The following is a 23,892-nucleotide window of genomic DNA, read 5'->3' as shown; positions in this document are numbered from 1 at the left end:
AAACACAATAAATAAATACTATTAATTAAAGCATAAACAACAATGAATTGAGGTATATAATATTAGTAATACAGATGGACAATCATTATATGCAAATATAACATCATAAGTCATCAATAATGTGATAAACAAAATATGCTCAATTATCTTAAGAAAACAAGCGAGCATTTCAAATCCTATCAACTCTTACCAATATACAACTTAAGGAAACTCAATGTTTTCTTGTAGAGTCATCACTATATGAAACTATCGGCCCGTCTAGCTAATATCTAAAATGGTTCCATCGACTTACATACTATCACATACAAACATACAAAATTTCAAATTTATCAGTGAATATCATATACTGATATGACAAATAATCTTAATATTTCAAACATGCATATAATATGAGAATTTTTAGCTAGAATAATGAGCAAATAAGTATTTTAACATTCAAATAAATAATTCAAGACAATAATTACATGATGGGCAATTTAGTGAAGCTTATAACAAGTGCAAAAAAGACATATATGAAGTAAAATAGACATAACTGACAATCCTACAAAGTAACTAGATATATGGTACAAATAACAAGGATTAACGTTTCTAACGAAGAATGATATATTTATCCTATAACTTCACGGTTCAACTAGTGATCCCACATAATTTATAATTTAAAATATAAATACTTATATGATTAAAACCTTGTGATAAATAACTATGTTTTAATTTTATAATTTGACTTATAAATTGTGTTGGATTGCTTCAATTTTATTTCATATCAAGGTCCTAAAATATTTTATTTACGCACCAACTCGTGTGTTCGTGTTCTCAATTGGAAGGAAAAATATTTATGTACGTCATACACATGCAAACGCAAAATTGCGTGGGTATGAAGATTATTTGAAGAGTATTGCAGTGTTATATCGCTCTTATTGATGTTAATATCCTCAATAAACTTACGAAACCCTCAAATTACAAGAAAAAAAGATAAGGGCTGAACCGTGAAATGTATTTGTAGGTTATTGGGAGGTTATTGAGATGTTATTGTGATTAATACTCTGAATAATTGAGTTATTGGAAGATTATTCGAGGTCCTGCCCACGCAGAGCATTTGACGTACGTAAATAGCACTCTATTGGAAGACCTGCACTGAAAGACTTAAGGTGGGAATGTACTGAGCCATGACTCTGATGAACCCTTCCTCTCTTCTCCTCCAACTTCGTCACATTCTTCCAATGGCATTGTCTGAATCTCCAATGCCTACCAGGTGCCCCTTCTACTCGAAAAAATATTACCTCAGGAGTAATGATGCATCAGTACTCCAATGGAGGAGGTGCCACGTATGCAATGGTCCCACCATAATGCCACGTGACACCTCTACATTGAAGTACTGATGCATCAGAACTTCTGAGTTAATATTTTCTTACTTTTCCTCAGCCTGTTATCATACCTGTCATCAGCGATGAAGATGGCGAGATCGGCGTTGGGGCGGAGGAGCAGAGAGAGGCGTAGGTGATGGAAGAAGAAAGTTCGCCTTGTAATTAAAATGTTTTGAGATCCTTGGTATGTAAATAGAGAGGTTTAAAGGTCCTAATTTGTAAAAACACATAATAAAAATATAAGTATGTTAAAAGCCACCTGACAAAATGTCCCAGTTACTTTAAAGATTTACAGCTGTGGATCTACAGTTTGGTTGTCGTTCCGACGCTCCCCTTCAACTTACTTCTTCGTCTTGCATCGCGGCTACCAGGTGGCGCCAAAACACCAATATTATTAGGGCCTCAGCCACTCGCTTCCATCCGGCAACGGTTTCGTAGCTCTCCTCCGCATGATTACTTGTTGGAAGGGTTTTTGCCGGAATCATGAGAGCTCGGGTGGTTGTTTTCCCAATCAAAGGAAGGAATTGGTGCTTCAGCCGCTGCCTCGATCCCACCGCCGCCCATGTGCCCTCTTCAAAGCCGCAGAAATTGAGGGATCTCTTCAGGAACATCACTTCCACCCGAAGATCGGTCCCAGAAACTGCCGAGATGGTCGAGGACTTTACTTCGGAGAAGGTGCGTTGTTTGATAATGATTGGATTTTCTTTGAACTTCTCTATTGCTTGCTTCTTACTTATGTTTTGTTTTTGTGACCTAGATGAATCGAGCATGGGTTACCCTGGAGAAGGCTCCGGAGGGCACTTTTAAGAGTAAACTGCATAGGTGTGTCGTTTTTAGCTTTACTTCTAATTGGGCGGAAAAATATGGAAACGATTTTTCTTTATTGTGCTGCTTAGTCGATTGATGCTGATTGCCGTTTGATTCAGTTTGGGTTTGTGGCTCTTGTCGAGAGTAAAGCCATCTGAAATGTTCTTGAAATCTGTTTCTAAGGATCTTACTGGGGTTGAAGTTACTTATCCAGCAAGGTGAGGTACCTCTTTGCATTTCAGTTTCGTTTAGTGCTGCTTGATGAATGTATTTTTTTATTTTTCTTGTGGAATAGAAAAGATGGATGTTAGGCTGATTTTTCCACAGTATTTTAGTTGGATTGTTTTTTAATTCAGGAAAATGGTAGTTGGTATAGCCTTTCACTATGTCATTTGCTTTCCATTACTAATGAAACTAATTCCATGAACTTTTACCGTGATTTTGTATTACTAATGAAACTAATTCCATGATCATATCATCATAGTTATTATCCTTATCCCAACTATTTGGTGCCAACTTTATAAATGCTCATGTTCTATTTGTTCTTGTTGAGTCAAGGCGTTAAATTTATTATTCGTAAATTATTCTGAACAATTGATATTCATATTATCTGCTTGATGAATGCGTATCTGTTTCACCCTTTTACTTTCATTTGTAAATTATTTTCTAAACACTGATTCATGAAAAATATTATGCATATCCATTATTTTTTTTTGGGGTGTTAAATTGTAGGCAACTTTATCCACTTTCAAATATTTCAGATGGATCTATGAATTTGAATCTCAATTTTTTTCCTTGGCTAAATTTATATATACTTTCATTGGTTTGACGTTTGAAAGAACAAATTCAACCAATTTGAATTCTACCTCTCAATGTTTCGGGAAATAGTTTTTCTGGCGATATTGGACAGCTTTCAATTTGCTTATGATCAAGCCAATTTAGAGTTGTTCTGCATTTACTATTATATAATGCTTAATTGGTCCTATCTTAATATTAAATTGACTCTTATTATTCTCATCAAACTTTATCAACAGAATATGCTCTTCCTAGCTACCTTCAAAAGCTAAAATACATAGCTTATTAGATCCTCAACTATCTGAAAATCATTTTTACATTGTTCATATGTTTGTCGATGAAATGCTGATTGTGTAGATATCAAACATCTGAAGTCCCTCAGTCCTAAATAAAATTCTCAACATTAGTGTAGGCTGTGTAGCTATTAAACATCTCTTATGCTTCTAGAAACTCTGCTTACAATCACCATTCCAATCAATTTTAGCATTTTTTCTCGATAGTTTTGTTAAAGGCATTTTTATATATGAAATCATAAATTTTATGTAGTAGCTAACTAATATCAGAAAATTTTAATCCTCAGTCATAGCGGTAGGCTTTGAAAATTCTACCGCTATTCTCACTTTCTTAGTTGCCACTAAAATGCCTTTATCACATTTGAAATGCTTTTGCCAATAATGAAGTGTCTCAAGAAAGCAGTACCCTTTAGCCAAAAAAACGTATTTAAAAATTTTATCATCCAATTTATACTATCTCAATAAACTCAAAATAATCGTTAAATGGCTAGCATGATCATCATCATTGTTAGAATAAATAAATATAGCATCATTAAATTTTATTACAAGCTGATCACGGTAAGGCTTAAAGATTTAATTTTTCATTACCATGAGCACTGTTAGAGCATTTGTTATTCTTGAAGGCACAACGAATAATTTATAGTGTTTGACTGGGTGTCATATATTGTCTTTTCAATATTGCTATCCTTCACTTGATGGTGATCAAATCCTATGAAGATTCCAACTAATATAGAAGCTCTTTTTAATTGATCTAATACATTATCAATTTGTATCATAAGATATGACCTGATGTCAAATTCGACACATTTTTCCACAATAATTAAGACAAATAAAATATTTCTTCAATATTTCAAACAACTCAACAAGAATACAAAGATAAACACCTGCAATTTGAGAGATAAGTGATCTCTCCCAATTCCTACAATTCTACAGTAAGTAAATCTTTTTCAAATCCTAAACCTAAGACTTACAACTCAATTTAATGTCTAAACCTAACCCTAAACATAATAAACTATTTATACCCGACAATAATAATAATAATAAAAGACCAAGTTGCCTTAGTCATATAAAAGATAAAATTGTCCTTAGGTTAAACACCAATGTAACAATGCTCCACCCCCCTACACCGAAACTAGGCTAGAGCTTTCTTCTCCATACACAATCTAGCCGCCATGAGCATCTCCTCCCCATCTAGGCCTTTCACTGCGAAGACACTCCTCTTGATATACACACCTATGTGCATCTTCTCCCTCAAAGATCTACTTCTTCAACTTTTTAACCCAAGTTTCTCCACCCAACTTACTTTTCCTCTGCTATTCCCCCTCCCCATATATCAAAGAGGTTCGTGATGGTGGATGTTTTCCTTATGTTTCTCACATTCGTTCTTCTTTTCATTAGGTTTTGGAAATTGAGCTCTCAACGGGGTCTTGGATTCTCTCTCAACGAGCCTCTTTATCATCTTTCAAATTCCTCCCATGCTCTCAGATCGACCCTCTATCGGTTGTCCATTGAAGAAAACCTATCATCCATGATGACGAACCTTTCATCTATCCTAGATCTGACATGGTTGTTCGCTTCCTCTAATTTCTTTTCCAAATTATCTGCTTTCTTGGTTGTCACTCATCTTTAATTTTTTTTATCACAAAAGATAATTTTTATTTGTTAAAATTCAACGTTTTCTTTCGGGTGAGACAAATCGAGTGATTGGTTCGCAAGTCAGTAATCCGAGATCACTCCAATTTGGTCTTGGCTTTCTAGGTAGCTCAAATTGCAACTGTCGGGCAGCTATTGTTTCGTCTACCAAACTAGCTTGGAATTGTGACTACTGCGCAATGTAAGATTTGGAACAAGAAAAAAATGAGAGTTACGGAGCGGGAGAAAGTTGGGAGTTTCACCTCTCTGTATTTAGCTTCCCAGTTTCTGCCTTCACTGGTAGCTTTGATCGCGACTATATTAGGAAGATGACGCGGGAGAAAGAAAAATGAAAGTTTCAGGTCTCTGTACTCCGCTTCCTAGTCGTTGCCTTTCCAGGTAGCTTTGATTGTGGTTGTATTGGGTAGACGACGTGAAAATAGGAGAGTTGTGAGTTACGAATCTCTGTAGTCCACAATTTTTGCCAGTCTTCACAAAAGACGGAAGACACAATTTCTTTGTGGCCTTTCCCGCAAGCTGAAATGTGTGAGTTTGGGTCTTGGTAAGTTGCGATCTCGTTGTGGCTTTCCCTGTAGGTTGAGTTCTACATCGTGGATTGAAACTCTGGCTCTCGATGCTCGATCATTTTCTTTGATCTATGATACCAATTTGATATTATTTGACATCAAATTCGACACGTTTTTCCACATAAATTAGGGCAAAGACAATATTTTTTCAATAATTCAAACAACTCAACGAGATCACAAAAGATAAGCACCTACAATTCGAAAGGTAGACGATCTCTCTCAATTCCCACTTCCTACAATTCGAGAGGTAGGAAATATTTCCCAAAACCCTAAACTGTGACTCACAACTCAATCTCATGCCTAAACCTAACCCTAAACATAGTAAGTCTCTTTATACCCAATAATAGTAATAGTAATAATAATAATAATAATAATTCTCTTTATACCCAATAATAGTAATAATAATAATAATAATAATAATATCGCATACAAAAGACCAAATTGCCCTTAAGCATACAAAAGTCAAAATTGCTTTTAGTTTAGGCACCAACATAACATCATAGATAATCAGATCTTATCTTGATTCTAGGAAATAACAAAGCTCTTTCTAAATGATCCAATAGATTATTATGCTTTGAATGAGAATACTTATTTTTAGTAGTTACCCATGCAACTCTTTATAATCTATATATAGTCTCATCATTTCGTCTTTCTTTACAAACAAAAGAGGAGCACTCCAAGGAGATGCATTTGCTCAACTGAACCCTTCCTATCTCTTATAATTTAATATTAAGTTCGTGTAGCTCCCTAGTAGCCATCCTATAGAGTGTTTTGACAATCGATGCCATTCCAAGCCGAACAGTTATTGCAAACTACACGTGAAAACTGAAAAAAACTATTTGGAAAGCCATCACTATAATTATTCATTACATGAATGACATTTATATCACTGGAAATCACTTTGATAGCTTCTAATTTTTCCAAGTATATTAAATTTTCGTGTTTTCTCCTTTCATTCAACGTAATAAGAGATGTATCTACCCCCTTCCTGTATTGAACTTATCATCAAGCAAATCAAATGTGACCCTCTTCTTCTAACATTCAATCATACATGGGTGTTGGGCGGGCCGGGTTTGGCGTGGGTCAGGCTTGTTCGGGCTTTCACTAATCCAAGCGGGCTCGGGTTGGGCTTGAGCCCGGATTTTTTTTATAATTTTATAGCCAGGCCCGCCCACTAAATGGGTAGGGCCTGCCCGTGGGCCGCCATAAGCTTTGAAAGAAAAGTGATTTTTTTTTTTACCAAAAAAAATAAAATAAAATCTTGAACATATGATTGATTGGATGAGTAAGAAACAGATTATTATAGTCAGATTTAGAGTTGAATCAAAATATAGAGTTATGGCTTGCTTTAGATGCGTAGTGATATGAGTCGAGATTTTCTTGGAAGGATTTGTTTTTCCAATAATTGAGTTTATGGTTATATATTATAGCAATCATGCACACATATATTGCTAAAAATATAGATTGTCATGAAAATAATTATAAAATAAGACTATTTAAATTGGGAAGATTTATGTTGATCACTCTTTATTACATTTATTAACTCATTTATTTTCATATAATATTCATCTGATGGTCTTCCCTCGAGAGCTACAAACTGCTTATGCGGCAACAATGCTTCAGAACTCAAAATTTGAACAAACAACAAGAAAAAAAACCGTTGACACACAATTTTACAGTACTAAGAGATTCAAATCGACAACTTGCAAAGAAAAACGCCATAAACATTAATTGAAGTAAAAGAATACTCTAAATATTATTATTCTTCATGACTATTTTGTGACTAGTTTACAAGGAAAATATTTTAATAAATCAAAAAAGTAGATAATTAATACATATGATTGCAATCATCTATTGATAATATTGAAGAAGGTGTTAGATTATATTTATGAGACCGGGATAGGCTTTAAGCAGGTCAGGCTCATTTGGGCTTTGACTAAGTCAAAGCAGGCTCAGACCGGGCCAAACCTGCAAAATTTTATTTTTTTCAGAGCCAAGCCCGTCCATTCTAAGAGGGCTTATGGCGAGCCCGTCAGGCAGCCCACCCAATGCCCAGGGCTACATTCAATGATAGCATTATATTTAACCAACAAGTTCATTACAAAAATCACTTCAAATTCAATCAGAGCCTTAATGGTAACTAAATCAAATCATACTTGAATATTTCATCAGTTATCATAATATTGACAGATTAACTTGCAAACTCGCTATTATCGGCAGGAAATATTTTGATGCTGATACAAATGTAGCTTATCAAATAATATCTCTTATAGGAAAGAATGTGACGCTCTAGAAGAAAAAAACACTTAACAATAATATCTGAAATGCTAATCATAGTTGTTTCAACCTTGAAGATTCTTTGGCTTTCTGATGTATCAGAGCAAAAACTTCTGCTTATGGTGCTCGTGCATTGGCTTCTAATGATTTTCCTTTTTCCTTCAGTACTACTTTATTCAAACAGGTTTTTTACCCCTAGGATGCTCTACTCTTCAAACTCCTTTTTGCTCCCTACAACCTTGTATACTCCTTGGGTAGCTTCTTTTCATATGGCCTTTTTCCTCGCATAATATACAGGTTCCAGTATTCCTCAAGCATTCTCGTAAATGAGACTTTCCACATGTTGCGCACATAGGAGCATTACACTGGCTTTCATATTGTTGTTGTCCAAAGGTAAATTTTTGCTTCTTTTTAAATTGACAATCTCTTCTACTGTTAATTGATCTCTTCTTATAATTCCTTTTCATTTTTGCCTCATCATAACCATAAAATTTTGTAGGAGTCCTGCCCTCTCCATTAACTCAATAAAGTCATTGGTACAAAGTGAAATCAATGGTTGATGCAACCCAATATGTTTATTGTCTTAGAAATCTACAGCATTTCTCATTTGGGTTATTGATCAGCTATGAAATATATCTATATAAGGATGTGCATTTTGCTTAATATTGAAGCTCTATCTTGGCTCCCAGTGAGATTTACAAAACTTTCTTACAGTGCTCGTCTTGTTAAAGGAACTCGCCAATCCTTGCAAACTTGCTTGAATTCTTATTAAGTAATTTGCTCCTTTGCTTTATATTCAAATTTTTCCTAATATTAGCCTATTCGCTGTCGTTATGCTCTTCTCTCTATTAGAGAATAGCTAGACATAAACCTATTACTCAGCATTTCATGCCATTCAAGACCTTCTCTATCTTGATTTTCCAATCCTCTACAACTCTTGTATCCACTCCTCCCTTGCCTTACTTGACATTAAACTCTGAAATAATTTTAAGCATTTATCAATCTTCCTATTAGTAGTGGTACTTACACTAGTGTTTGGTATTGTAAGTGTTGAGATTGATATGGAAAGTTGTATCTTCTCACTACAAGAAATACACAAATTATCGTCAGACAATTCCGACAGTAATAGGGAAATAATTCGACGCTAATCCCTAATAATATTGGATTGCATCTGATGATTACTCCACGCAAAAAATGAGCGTCTCGAAGTCAATTAGCATCAACAGTGATTTATGCAAACAATTTGCATTGCGTCCGATCATGTTGATCTTAGCAAATTGCGATGTCATTCATGAGGACATGAACATTATCTATGGAACTTGCGTCCAGTTTTTATGTGCACAAATTGGCGTCGGATCGTGTATCCAATTAATCTGTCGTTGAGGTGGACTAGCCTTGAATTTTGTTAAGAGTTATTTGAGTTGAATTTTTCCGATGCAAACCTACAACAATTTTAAATATATATATAAAAGAGCAATAAGATTTTTTACACTTGCACGCGATAAATAGTACGAACACTTACTCATCACCAGCACAACACAACATAGAACATATTGCACAAACATGTAATGAGCGTGAAACCAATTAAAAATACAAAGATTACACAAAATTTGTTATAGTACCCATCTAATAAAAATTTATAAAATCTAAATGGAAAATATTATCTAGAGGATTTTTGTCCAAAAATTAAACAAGAAAAAAATTCGTAAACCCCTACGGGGCATCGTAAGCGAAATCATCTTCATCTCCCCCCTTCTCCCTCATCTCCTTATTTACGTAACTCAAAGATCGTTTGTCGCGGTGATCAACAACTTGCTCAAGCCGCGCGATGGTGGAATGAACTCTCTAATGCCCTTCATGTAGACGAACCTCTTTCGTCAAAGCAACGATATGGCAAACAACTTTATTGTTCTCCGATGATGATGATCTCAAATCCTTAGCAGCTCTGGAATGCTCGGTCTTAAACACAATACACTTTGCGCCCATGCAATATACCTTTCCCTTTTTCCCTGCAACCTAGCCTTGATATTTCATTGTCAGACTGCTCGGAGCTACACTGCCATCGGGCTCTAGCTTTTCGCATCCCGAATGTGCTCATAACCTTCCTATATAATTAAAATAATGATTAATTATCATTTTATATTAATTATGCAAGAAAATTATAGAAAATCAAAGTTCTTACTTACATTACGCTGAGAGATATCAAAGACCCGCTATTTCGTGCATATAAGTTTAATTACATACCAATTTACATGCAAAATACTTATGCAAAAATTGAATATTTTAGCCATCTAATGATTTTATTTGACGACCAATTTTCTCTGTACACTCACTTTGAAATCTTGTTTATTTGCAAATGATTTAGGAAATACAATTTTTCTATTTATAATTTTTTTTTTAAATTGTACTCAGCTAAAATAATCTTAAACTATAATTTTACTTAAATGTTTTTCTTTTCATGCAAGCCTCAAATCTTACTACTTCTAATCGGAGTGGTTTTGCAGAATAAATTGCAAAAGCTGAATTTAAAATCACCAACGTAGTTTCCTCCTCCATTCCCTTCTCTCTCACAGCCTCTAGTAGACTCTTGATTCCCTGTTTGCTTGCAGAGAAGTGAAGGGATGGAGAAATGGTAAGTATGAACTAATGCTATATTTTAATACTTATTAATATATAAGTAATTATATTTCTACCCTTAAACTAATCTCAAACATTCATTTACAAAGCGGCCAATGCCTCAGGTATGGCAAAGTGAAAGGCCTAAAACTCCACTAAAATGCTAAAGGACAATAATTCGGGTATAATATTATTAAATTAAAATTTAGATCTAATTTTAAAAACTTTTATATATAGCAAAATGATCCCAACATAATATAAGATTTTATAATAATATTATTCATCAGGTGCAAGAACTTTGTATCTCTACCCGAGCATGCATCTTTTTTTTTCATTCAAGGGGAACACATTTGTGGAGAATCTTTCCATCTATGAGAGTAGCACAACTTTATTCTGTTCCGTAGAACATAGCACAGCACATAATTAGAAAGCTTTAGTCATTTTGCTATGTGGCAATCTAGTCTGAGTTTTCAATGAATCTCTTTCAATTTATTTGGTAAGCATCTGCCATGTGCCATGAATCTAACTTCAAAATCTACAAGTCAAAACTGAATTAATATATGAACTTATTAATTGTCAGCGCTTTTAAACCCAATGTCACTAACTGCTTGGGTAATTTAGTTGGTTTACCTATTTTTGGCCATTCCTTGGATAAGGTTATGAAGTTCTGTCAAATCATTGGTCTGGAAAGAACAAATAGAAAATTAAAAACCATTAGTTTAAGCTTGCCTCCAAATTTATGCAATTTTAAGCGTTTATACTCATGTTACATGTAGTGTTCTCATCTATATGCTAGAAACCCGTTGTAGAATTTTAATTTGACACTTTTTTTTATCATAAATGTTTCTTTCCAGGCTTCATTTTGGGCTTAAAATACTCTTGAACTCTTTTTAGTATTGTGGTTTAAATTGCACTCCTTTTTTGAAATCTGCAGTTTGAATCCTCGTCTTGTTCGCAGAAGATTACGACATATTGCAATGAGGTAACAATTATCTTTACTGTTTAGCATTCAAGTATGTTGTTCCTTACCGTTTACTTACCCTCCATTGTCTATAATATCACAATTATCGGAGGCAGGGGATCTGCAATTCATAGAAAGCATTTGTATGGCTCGGTAACTTTACTGCCACTAACTTCAGTTCTCACTGTAAGTACAACATTAGATAGTAATTATATTCTGCTCTTATATTGAAATATTTAATTACTTATCTTTCTTTTGCTGTTTTTTCAAATACTATCGTGCTCTTTCTTTCAAGACATCATTCTGTCTTGTTATGATTTCCTTCACTGCATTTGGAATGAAAGCTGCATCTTGAATGTAAAAAATAGTTAAGTTGCATTTGGATTTACATTTTTAATTACAATTGCAATATTATGTTTCTTCTAAGAGCATTTTGTGATTGCTTGTGTTATTTCACCCAAACTGCCTTGAGAAAAACAACAAAAGAACCTGGAAGACAATACCCATGCTTACTTAGAAAACTAAGGTCTTTGTGGCCTAATGATCAGGAAGCTGGATTGTCGTGCGGAGGATCTAGAGAGATTCACTGTCATTTTTCTTTTCTTTACTTTTTTTTTTCAGTTCAAGGGTAACCCTTGACTTCTCAAAGGGAACATCCTTTTGGATTGCATCATGTAGTCAAGTTCACATCTAGATTTTTGATGTTCTGCATCAAGCTTCTCATTAACAAAGTTAAGGCTCGTGAGTTCTGAACTAGGTGGCCAGTTTATCTTTATTTTTTTTTAACGCCTTAGTTCCTACTTTGGATAGAGGCCAGTCATATTTGATGTTTTTTTTTGTTAGTAGACAGTTTTTTTTAAGCCTTCTCATTTTATCTCCAGCACTGTTCTTTTAGCCTTGGTCTCTGTAGGGTAGTTGAGTATTACAAACATAATTAATCTATATATATCGAAAGTTGACCGACACAAACATATTGATCTTCATCAGTGTCACATCTAGAGCTGTCAGAAAAGCTTATTGTTTGCAAACAACTCATGTTTTACTCGTTCAATAGCTTCTGTTCAATTCGTTCGGTTGACAATAAAGTCGAACACAAACAATTTTTTTGAGTTCGATTTATAAATTAATGAGCTGAACATGAACAAAGGTTGGTTAGTTTGTGTTCGACTCATTTTTTGGCTCGAAATAATTAATAATTAATTAATAGTATTTATTTATAATATTTTTATATTAATTTTTATATGTATTAAAAATGCTATTTTTTTTTAATTATTTTAGTGACATAATTATAAAAAGGGAAAATTACATACATGACACCCAATTCTTATGGATTTATTTATCTCACACCCAAAGTTTCATTTTTAAACACACATCACTTTACCTATTGATGAAAAGATAGATTTGACTATTAAAAGGTGATAATGAGTGTTATTTGTTATTATGAAAGTGTTGATGTGAGATAGGTAAAATGAAAGTTTTGGGTGGTATGTATGTAAAAGCCCCTTATAAAAAATATAAATTTAGTTGTTAGATGTGTTGATAAATAGGATTTGGGTAGCATGTACGCAAGTGTCCCTAAATACCTAGGGCTCGACTCATGCTTTCCCTTGCTCTATTTAGGGTGTTATATATAAATATATAAGAGTTGGGCGTTATGTATGTAAGTGCCCTCAAATTTTCCCCAAAAATCCGGTCTGCTGCAACCTCTCTGCTCGCAGGCACAAATATAGCTATTTACGAGCTATTTCGAACACAAACTCATTTCAAACAGAGACAATTTCAAACGAGCCAAACATGAACATGCTCTGGGCTCGGTCATGATTGCCTCATTTACACCCGTAGTCACATTTCCGGCCCAGAGATCGGTAAATTTTACTAACATGAATTGTGATGAAAATTTAAAAGTTTGTTTTGTTCTCGTGAAAGAAAAATTCATATATAAATAATATAAATAAATATGAGAAAAATTAAGTTTATTTTATTTCATTAATAATAGTAAACCAGTGTTACAACTGAATGAATTAGGTGAAACAAACTGAAAAGTATATTGAAATGAAAATGAATAAACAACTTCTTAAACCCAAAGTGAATATAACTAGAAATTATGCATAAGCATAAAACATCGAAATTATTAATGCTGAAAAATCCACTCCCTTGGTGAGAGTCTATAATGTAATCTGGCAAAACTTGCTATGAGTAAAATGATAAACAGATGAGTCTGATCATGAGCATGCGTGGTTGTAATACATTTTTATTACATTTTTTGTTAATATCTATATGTTACAAGATCAAGTATGCTAATATATACATACACGTCTCATAAATCATTTATTTCTATCTAACAATATTTGAATATAAAAGTGAGCGCATAAAACCTTTAAACGAGAGGTGTATACCAATCCCATGAAAATCATATGATTTTTCTGAAGATCCGTCAGTTCGGTTGGCCATTAACAAAGTGTTTAATACCGATATAAAATTATTATAATAACATTGAACACATCACAAGGAAGTCATAATCAGGAGTATTATTAGCAATAGAACCAACGTTATTCATATATCAAACATGAATTGAAGAAATAAAATTTATTGCATTAAATAGTGATAACATTATTAACAATAATTGCTGCAAATATAAGCGTCATTTGAATAAACAAGAATATATGTAGCAAATAAATAAGGCTAAATTATTCACATGATTCATTATGAACATAAAAATGAAATCTACTGATAAATATATGACGAGTAATAGAATCTTAATGGTAAGATTGACAAATTTACATATTAGTTAATAACCTAATACAAAAAACTCGGATAGGCCTCTCACAATGAGAGGTATGTTTATCCAATAATAATAAACAATTATTTTCCTTGTGTTGAGCAGTATGGGACTTGTAAGTCTATTGAAGATTCAACTTACGTTGTCAGTTTAAAATCTTTGTTGAATACTCTACAGCTAAATTCCTAATTAGAATCTAAAATCGAGATAAATGGATACATGATAACATGCAACGTAACTTACTCAAATCTGATTAGATTGGTATTAAGCCCTTTGTTAATGGCTGGCAGGACCGATGGGTTCTTAAAGAAATCTTTGAATTTTCATGAGATTATTGCTACTATTCATTATTTCAATTTGCCATAAAACGTTGACTATATATGTGGATATACTAACATACATACACTTTTATGTTCAAAAATATCAGATAGAGACAAATGACTGATGAGTCATGTGCAGATGTACAAGCCTACTTTGACATTATGTCATATGAATGTATTCAAAGTAGTATATTATTACAATCACTCGTACTCATGATCATTAACATGATTATAATTTAAATTGTTTGAAACATATGACATTCTTTTGCCATTGCAATGTAGATGATATTGATTATTCTGACTATATATATATATATATATATTTGAAAATCTCGAGGGCTGATTTTATTGAATTATAAAAGATACATAAATGTTGTATGAGAGGGCCCAATAGAGACACACTACCCATATGATACTAAGTACAGTGATACCCCAACAAAAGATACAGATAGACTAAAAAAAAATAAAACATCCAGAAAAAAGTAGCTAGGGACGAGCCAGTTTAGTCCCGTCTCTTCCTCTAGTTTTAAGAGCGGAGTTAGATAACAAACTTTGAAGAATCGTGTCATTGTCAGGTGTAACCAAAATATCATTCATTAAGTTTCCAAGTTGGAGTGTGTCCCCAACGTTCTTCTTCCGCAGAGAAGTGTAAGTCTGTCATTCTTCGTCTAAAGACTGACTCATGTGATCTTCGGTCTGATTAGATATTAGAATCGCAGTTGAAGAAAAGGCAGTCCTTGTCACAACGATAGGTTCAAGTGTATGTGAAGTGTGAATTGTCACCCCTGCACTTGATGCTTCCTGAATCGGAGCTGCGTTTCCTTAATAGGAGCTACGGAGCTATCCTGATTTTCGGTCCGAACATTATTCGTTTAGTTTTGTCAGGAGAAGGGATCCCAGGGGCAGAGACTTAACTCCTCTCTTGTGGTGATTTCCTCCTCAGGTTGGCTGCCATCAGGTTTACTGGGAGCGCGTTCAGGCATGTGAGGTGCACTAGTAGCAGTTCCTGCTTTTGAATATTGGTTCTCAACTGTTGGTGCAATATGAAATATTTCTCCTGCGGGTGTCCAAACATCTTGCAGTGCTTGCAGTAGTAAGTTTTTGGTTTCATAATGATTTTTTGTTGATAACCATTGTGAGTAGAGCCAATCCAAACTTCTACATTTGTTAGTGTAATATCTCTTTCAATCAAAATCCTTGCAGCGGAGGGCTTTGAGAAATGAATTGTATGTAAGTCTACCTGCAAAGGTTTTACAAGGATTGTTCCAATTGTATATAAGATAAGTAGGTCAAATAATTGAAGCTTGAGTTCACATAATGAGAACCATGTTTTTCAGCGTTTAGGCGCAATTGAAGGTTCTCGACTGGGATCAAAATTAGGGATCCATTTGAACAATTTCATATGTTTGTCATCGATTGTGATGACTTTTTTTTAAAAATCCTCGTGTACTGAGAAAATTCATGTGTAATTTTCTTCTATGCTCAGCTGTATCATAACATGTCTTCTGTCGAAAAGTCTCACCTGTCAATCCCCAATCAGTTTGAAATCTTCAAAAACCTTTCTAATAATTTCTAATTGGAACTTTTCGACTATTGTAAATTTGTATTTTCCCGCACGACTTGAAGTTTCAGTGTCAGAGAAGAATATTGCTAGTTTGCTCGTTTTTTTCTCTACTTTTTTTTATGAGATTGCAATCTTCATGCTCTGCAACAGAATCATGGTACATCTGCGAGAATATCGGACTATCTGCGAGGTGGAAAGGGAAGCTGCGTTTGTGAACCACTGTAGCATAGGAGGGTTTGACGGGGTTATCATCGGCGATGACAACAGCGTAAGAAAGCCCTGAGACCATTAGTGTGCTTCACACAAGCACTGCAGCAATGGCGCAGCTTGCCGATTGCCGTTTATGACGGGACGCGAGCAATCAAGTAGGTCGAGCAGAACTTTGGCGGAGCAGTCGAGAGGCTTTGACGTAGAAGACGAGCAACTTGAAAACAGAGGATGAAAACTGCAGGGCGAAGCGCCGCAGACGACGCAGCAAAAGAGTAGGCTTGAAGCAGACGACGCGAGCTCCTCCGCAGCCAGAGCCGATGATGAAGACAAAAAGGATCAAAACGAGCGAAAAAACAGACGTCTGTTTCGAGCTAGGGTTCGCCATGAGCGGAAACCCTAGCAGAGCGAAAACGAAGACCCATCCGGACGGTTACACTATTCTTACTATATATATTGTATTTCTAGAAGAGCGAAAACGAAGATCCATCCGGACGGTTACACTATTCTTACTATATATATACGATCTCCTCCGCAGACGACGCAGCAAAAGAGTAGGCTTGAAGCAGACGACGCGAGCTCCTCCGCAGCCAGAGCCGATGATGAAGACAAAAAGGATCAAAACGAGCGAAAAAACAGACGTCTGTTTCGAGCTAGGGTTCGCCATGAGCGGAAACCCTAGCAGAGCGAAAACGAAGACCCATCCGGACGGTTACACTATTCTTACTATATATATTGTATTTCTAGAAGAGCGAAAACGAAGATCCATCCGGACGGTTACACTATTCTTACTATATATATTGTATTTCCAGAAGAGCGAAAACGAAGATCCATCCGGACGGTTACACTATTCTTACTATATATATTGCATTTCCAAATTTCTTATCCTTTATGTTTTAATAGTTGGTGGTTATTAATTAGTTTGATTAGTCAAACTCATTGGTTCTCACTCTTTTCATAGCAAGTTTTATCTGAGTACTTGGTTGACCCTCACTGCAGGTGCAAATCTTATTAATCGTTGTTTCAATATTTTAAGTTTATGTTTTATATGTTTTAATTCTAGTTGTATTCCTCTTGAGTTTGATTAATGGCTTATTTTATCATAAAATTTTATTTATGAAATAAAATAAAATTTATATGTGTGCTGTACAAAATAGGTTATACACTTTTATCATGTTTCGTATTACTGTGCCACCTTAAGATCCTACGTGTAACAATGAGATATCATAGTGTTATTCGAAACTTAAGATGATGACTAATTACCGTACAAAATAAAGTGTTACTTTATGAGAGCTGCCTCTTGAATCCTAGATTGAACAAAGTGCTATATGGTTGGAGCCAACTTTTAAATCTTTAGGGGCTACCTCTAGAATCGTATTTGTTTGATGGATGATTGTGAGTTGAGAATACTTAATATTACATCAATCACTTAAGTGGGATAGATTGTGAATCCCCAAAAATAAAACGAAGCTAGACTACTAAACATCAATGCTCATTTTTGGTGTAATAATTGGAATTTTATAAGAAACTTTAAAGTTGTGCGTGCTGCACCAGAGTACGCTTAGGATGGATGACCTCCTGAAAGTTACACCAAATGGTCAAAATCATGAGGTCATTTGGCCTAAACAGGCAATATCTCAGATGAAAATTTGGATTTTTTACTGTCAACCTTATCCTCTTATGTTTGCTCATCTTAACATTTTTTTATATTTTTTAACTGATTCAAACTGCCATGGTATTATCCTACTTTCTTTTTCTATCTTGCTCACCTTTCAGCTTAGTCATGCACGTAGTTCCAAAGAGGAATTGATATTTTTAGTTTTAATCTGCTGGGCCTGGTGAAAGCTTTTTGGTTTCGGCTGAATTACAAAGGTTGCAATCATTTTGTTTGTGCATACTAATCAAAATTATTGGAGTACTGATACTGTATAATGCCATTCATACTTCAATATTCTTAAAAGTTATATCTGAGAAGTTAGATATTGTGGTTTTATAGAATAAAATGAGCGGCTAGATATTGTGGTTTTATAGAATAAAATGAGCGGCTAGATATTGTGGTTTTATAGAATAAAATGAGCGGCTAGATATTGTGGTTTTATAGAATAAAATGAGCTGCTTTATCGAATAATAAGACCTTTTATCTGTCATTATGAAATGATTTCACATGAATTTTCTTTCTTCAGCAAGTTTTCTTGTATCTATAGGTATTGCCACTGCCGAATGTACCATTTTTCTGGATCTTGTTTCGTGCATATTCTCATTGGAAGGCTCTCAAGGTAAAAAAAAACAACGGCTGCATTTCAATTTATTGTGCTATAGTGCAGTCACTAATGTATATATATAGATAGATATGTAAACTTGATATTCTCATACAAGTTGGTTTCAAACAAATCTATTTTCTTCCAGTTTTAAGTGTTATGTATGTAAATATGAAAGTTTGTGTTAGATATGTAAATACATACAAATTGTGTGTTATGTTTGAAAATGCCTCTTAAAAAATGAACTACTATATTCAGAAAATCTTGAATAAACGATTTCAATTTAAGAGTATATGTTATTTACACGAATAATATTATTTTTTTAGCGATATTTTAAATAACTTCCACACTTGGTTAGGTCTATAAATTAATTTTTAAATATTTAATTTTGAAAAAAACATATTTAGGGTTCTTACAATATTCATATTTCCATACCATTCTCTCCACTTCTACCCTTTCCAATGCCCCTTGTTAGAATAAGCTTATTAATTGATTTTTTTTCTCTTTTTTGATATTTTCTTACAATCAAACACCTCAAAAAAAATCTGAGTACTTCATTTTTTGCTATTTGTCTTGTTAGGGAAGTGAGAGATTACTACTACTAGTTTCAGATTGCTCAAGGACGTGGAGTTCGATTGCTAACAATGAGAAGGGCAGTGGTTCAAAGGATGAAAATGATCATGGAGCCAAAGCTGCGCCTCAGTCTCCATTGGTAAGTTCATTAAGATGACTGATTACTTGTTCTCTGTCACCCGCAACCTATAAGCATTTATTTTAGAAACTGTATGTTAGAACCATATGATTTCCATGTATTGCCGTGAATTTTTGTATGTTAGAAGTGATTTTTTTTCTATGATTTTTATTCAGTTTTAGTATCCGTAGTTTGTTTGACAATTACAACCCAGTTTTATATCTTTAAAGTCATTTTTGAGGTCTTGCATTAATGCTAGTTTTAAGAAAGCCTATGAGTTCTATTGCAGTTTCTTCTCAACTCTGCGAGATGAATAAGTTAGGCTTTTCCATTGCAATAGATGGTCTTCCTTCGATGATAAAATTTGCTAGTATCTTTGTTGTCCAAGTGGTTCTTTTAATTCTATTTTAAATTTATTTGATTGTTACGCTGATTCATTTTTCCATTTTTTCCATTTTTCAGCTAGTTGCCTTTTTGTAATGAAATTTTAGTTCTCCATATTTACTGAAACATCTTTATTTTATCCCTCAAAATTTCATAGTACATCTCTTTCTGTGCTTGCTCGTTTCACTTCTTAGGATATTAGGTCCATTTTTTTTCTGTGGGGGAACCAGAACCTTACTAACATAGCCAACGAGAATGAGATAAGAAATTTTGAGAGAAACAAAAGTTTTGAGTGAGACGCTCTATAATTTCATTATTGTAGAATTAAGTACCAAAGATTGCTTACCCAGATTTTATTTGCAACCCTTTATTTATAGTTTTGTATTGGGCCTTGAGCACAATAGGAATGGCTACATATTGAACTACATTACTAATAAAATTCATGGTGAGACTTATTATTTGTTTGCCTTAATTTATATGAGACATATAGTATTTCTCATCTAAACCTTCATATTTACATACATAGCACACAATTTAAGTGTTGTGTGTGTAAATATAAAAGTTTAGGTGTGAGATATGTAAATACATAAGAATTGTGTGATGTGGATGTAAGTGGCCCAATATAATATCGTGGGACATCAACTAATGGAGCTCAACGAAGCAACCAGAGTATCTTTAAGCTCGTCTCTTCACCTCAGCCTAGGGTTGTAAATGAGTTGAGTGGAGCTTGAGCCGCCCTCAGCTTGAGCTTGATTAATTAATCAAGTTTGAGCTCAATCTCAAACTTCATTCTACGAGTTAAAACCAGCTCACGAGTCGGCTTGTTCAGTATGAAAGAGAAAAAAATATAAATTTAAACTAGTGTTATAATGAAATGAAAAACATAATGTGCGGAGATAATTAAAAAGAAATTACTTAATATAAAATGCAAAATATAGTTTTTTTAATATTTTCGATAATCTAAAGAAAATTTCTTGATTTTTAGCCTTTTAAATATATTTTTTAAATGAGACTGCTCACGAGCTAACTGAGTCGAATCAGGGCTAGTTTGAGCTTGGCTTGTTGGCTCATTGAGATCAATTCACAATAGTCAAGCTCGAGCCGGCTCTCGAGTCTGCTTGACTCACTTACTCCCTTAGTATAGCCACAAATGTGGACTCGGGTCCTAATTCGGGATTTGGCTTAGGCATAACTCTCATTATTAAAGCTCTCTCCCTCTCCCCAACAAATATGTTATTTGTATTGTTTTCCATTTGTATAGGTGCTCAAACCCTCTGAAGATCTTGACAAACTCATCGTTGAATGGACGTCTAACGATGGAATTAGAAGCTGCACCATTAATGCAATTTCCGAACTGTACAGTCTGGATAAGAAGCAGGTATTAAAGTACAAGGATTCTCTATGATCTCATATATTTGTCCCCAGAGTTCCCCACTAGCTCCAGAATGCTTTGTTGTGAATCGCATTACAGCGCCTCAGGCTCCTCGTCAAGAAGGAAAATTTGCCAGAGATATGTATTGTTCAGCACCACGTCTGACATTTGTTTTAGTTCTACACTTGTAGAACTAGTCTTGAATTCTTATTTAGTTTTAATTTTGCATAATAATTTCAGCCAATTTTGTTGAATTAATTTTGCGCAACTGTTCAGTGTTGACTTTCTGGGAATAACTTTAGCTATGTATTGTGTTATCATTATTATTATTTCGGGATAATCACATATAGACTGCCCGAAACATTGATATTTATGAATTAACCATGCAAATTTTAGGTGTTTGATATGTAAATACATGAGAATTGAGTGGCGTTTATGTAAATGGCCCCGTATTTTTTAGTAGAAGACTTTTGATTTTTAAAATTCATTTTCAACAAATAAATATTACATCAGGAGTCTTGATGCAAAATCGTATTGCATCAGAACTCTAACCAATTTCTGTCACGTGTAAAGTCCGGCCCTATCATATACTATACACATGACAATCAGGGATTGGAGTTTTTATACAGTTTTGCATCATCCCGAACTTCTTTTTATAAATGTGCATGAGAATATCTTGATGCAAACTTTGTTTGACATATATGACGCTTCTTTTTGAACTCTCTATTGTAAATGTGCATGAGAATATCCTGATACAAATTTTGTTATATATATATATATATATATATATATATATATAAAAGAGAGTACTTTTGAAGATAAAGGGATTGTAAAATTGTAACATTGAATCAGAGAATGAGGGATATGCAATGGAATTGAGAAATTTTTTACAGGGATTATGATGTAGGGAAGAAAGATTGCAGATTTTGACTCTCTATGCGCGAATATCATGAGAAGATAGAAATTATGAAAATAATAGTGGGAAGAAAACTTTAAAAATTTCCTCCATAATTTATTCGTAATTTAAAAAATATTCGTTTAACCCTTATTACTAGATATAAGATTTGTTTTAAAATTTTAATGTATTGATTGAATAATAAATTTAATATAATATGTTAGTTATATAATTTTTTAGTCTAATTAAATTTATTTTTAATCGTATTAATTAATTAGTTATAAGAGTAAATAAAGTAGTGATAAAACTTATTTTGTAAACAAATAAATCAGTTATAAAATTTTTTTTGGTCTAATTTTTGTGGTTTATAGTAGTAAATCTTGTTAATTATTAATTAATTAATTACTTATTAAATTTATTTATAATAAATTGGAATTTTATAATTATATTTCAATTTAATGTAGTTATAAATAGATTAATTACATAATTATTATATATATTAATTTTTACATATTATATAATCAAATTAGTTGAAATTAATTTAAATAAAATTAAAATAAAATCTATCTTTCCTATCTGAGCTCTCTCCTCCCATCTCCAGGTTTTGCTTGAAACAATTACCTGTGTTCCCCATCACTCTACAGTGACCGAAGTCGATATTGTCATGCTCAGAGTTCAGAAGGCGGTACACCACAACAACACAATACGTGCTGAAATTCAATAAAACAATTTTGAAATTTTAGAGAAAAGCCTAAATGCAAAAAAAAAAGGTAATATAAATCTTATCCATAATAATAATAAATAAAAACAAAAATTAATTAGTCAAAACTGGAAGGGCAACACTGAACAACTACCCCGACCCTAAAAGAAAATTATTAATGAGTAAGTTTGAAAAACAAACTCAATAAACAACAGTTATTTATTAAAACATAAACAACAAAGGAAATGAACATGCAGTATGAACAACAAATAAAAGCAATTACTGTGTGCATGTATAACATTTTGAGGCAACAAAGATAGTGGTAATCATCAAATATGCATAACATAATAAAACATACAATCATTTCCTATCAAGTTTCTCATTATTCGACTTTTCATTTATTATCTTTATATAGTCGATTTTAATAGATATCTTAAAACGGGGAAGGTTAATATCAACCCAAGAAAACCCGACGATTTCTTATAGAGTCGTCATTCTGTGGGTCTATTTCTCTTCTGGTTTGCTTTAACTCCAAGATTCAGCAAAATCTCATTGGGAGATGGATTTATGGGATTTGGAGAAGTTGAAGTACGAGAGAAAGTCGATTGTTACCATCCTCAATGATCTCGAGTAAAAGCGCACCGAAGGGGAGGAAGGCACGTCGCAATCCTATTATTGCCTTCATTGCTAGCTCCAAGAGCAGATGTATCGCAAGGGTGGTTTTCAGGCATGGGAGAGTTAGGGAGCAAGAAAGGGTAAATTTTCGGTGCTTACAAGTGCATATAGGGGTTATTTTGTTGCAAGTAGGATTTGATTTAAATAGGATTTAGTAAATCTTATAAATTTGAATTTATCAATTCATGAAGTGGTTAAATCATAAAAAAAACTATTTGATATGTTGTAAGTAAATCCTGATAAATTCTAAGAAACTGCATTATAGCTTTAAAAATATTTAATAAAATATATCAGGATTTATTGAACGGGTATCCAAAACCTTAAAATGTATAAACAATGGTGCATTTATATTAATACTTAGTTAAAAGATTAATAATTGTTTTTTAAACTAGTTATTAATCAATAAATTAACATCAATCAATTACTAATTATATAAATTAAAAATTATTTAGAATTTTATTAAATATTTTAAAATTAAAATATATTATTTATTTATTAACATTAAATAATTGAATATAAACTTATCTAATTATAATTAATTTGATAATATATAAAATATTTATTATTATTATTATTATTACTATTACTATTTTTTTTAAATGTGAGGGCTAAAACTACTTTTTTCAATTTATTAATCAATTAAAATAATAAAAAATTTTAAAAATACAACCCTATCTTCGGAGAACCTCCCATCTCGGCTCAAAACCCTCGAATA

At 33.3% G+C, this 23,892-nt stretch overlaps 1 protein-coding gene across 1 annotated transcript; it reads left to right on the top strand.

The window, feature by feature from the left end:
• Positions 1 to 1,655: 1,655 nt before the first annotated feature.
• On the top strand, positions 1,656 to 21,246 carry LOC110025401. Its single transcript, XM_020725858.1, has 8 exons — positions 1,656 to 2,039; positions 2,122 to 2,186; positions 2,291 to 2,389; positions 11,306 to 11,353; positions 11,449 to 11,518; positions 18,407 to 18,478; positions 19,041 to 19,172; positions 20,797 to 21,246. Exons 1-8 carry the CDS (start codon positions 1,848 to 1,850, stop codon positions 20,938 to 20,940), a joined length of 822 nt encoding a protein of 273 aa, XP_020581517.1. The 5' UTR covers positions 1,656 to 1,847; the 3' UTR covers positions 20,941 to 21,246.
• Positions 21,247 to 23,892: the final 2,646 nt, after the last annotated feature.

Source organism: Phalaenopsis equestris, unplaced genomic scaffold (genome assembly GCF_001263595.1).
Source record: "Phalaenopsis equestris unplaced genomic scaffold, ASM126359v1 Scaffold000297, whole genome shotgun sequence".
Taxonomy (NCBI): domain Eukaryota; kingdom Viridiplantae; phylum Streptophyta; class Magnoliopsida; order Asparagales; family Orchidaceae; genus Phalaenopsis; species Phalaenopsis equestris.
The sequence above is the reverse complement of the archived record's forward strand: the minus strand, read 5'-3'. Positions and strand labels throughout refer to the sequence as shown.

Excerpts from the sequence above, each read along its gene's own strand:
- LOC110025401 (XM_020725858.1), top strand. The coding sequence starts at position 1,848 with ATGAGAGCTCGGGTGGTTGTTTTCCCAATCAAAGGAAGGAATTGGTGC. Across the intron at positions 2,040-2,121 it reads AGGACTTTACTTCGGAGAAG|ATGAATCGAGCATGGGTTAC; the intron begins GTGCGTTGTTTG and ends TTTGTGACCTAG. Across the intron at positions 19,173-20,796 it reads CTGCGCCTCAGTCTCCATTG|GTGCTCAAACCCTCTGAAGA; the intron begins GTAAGTTCATTA and ends CCATTTGTATAG.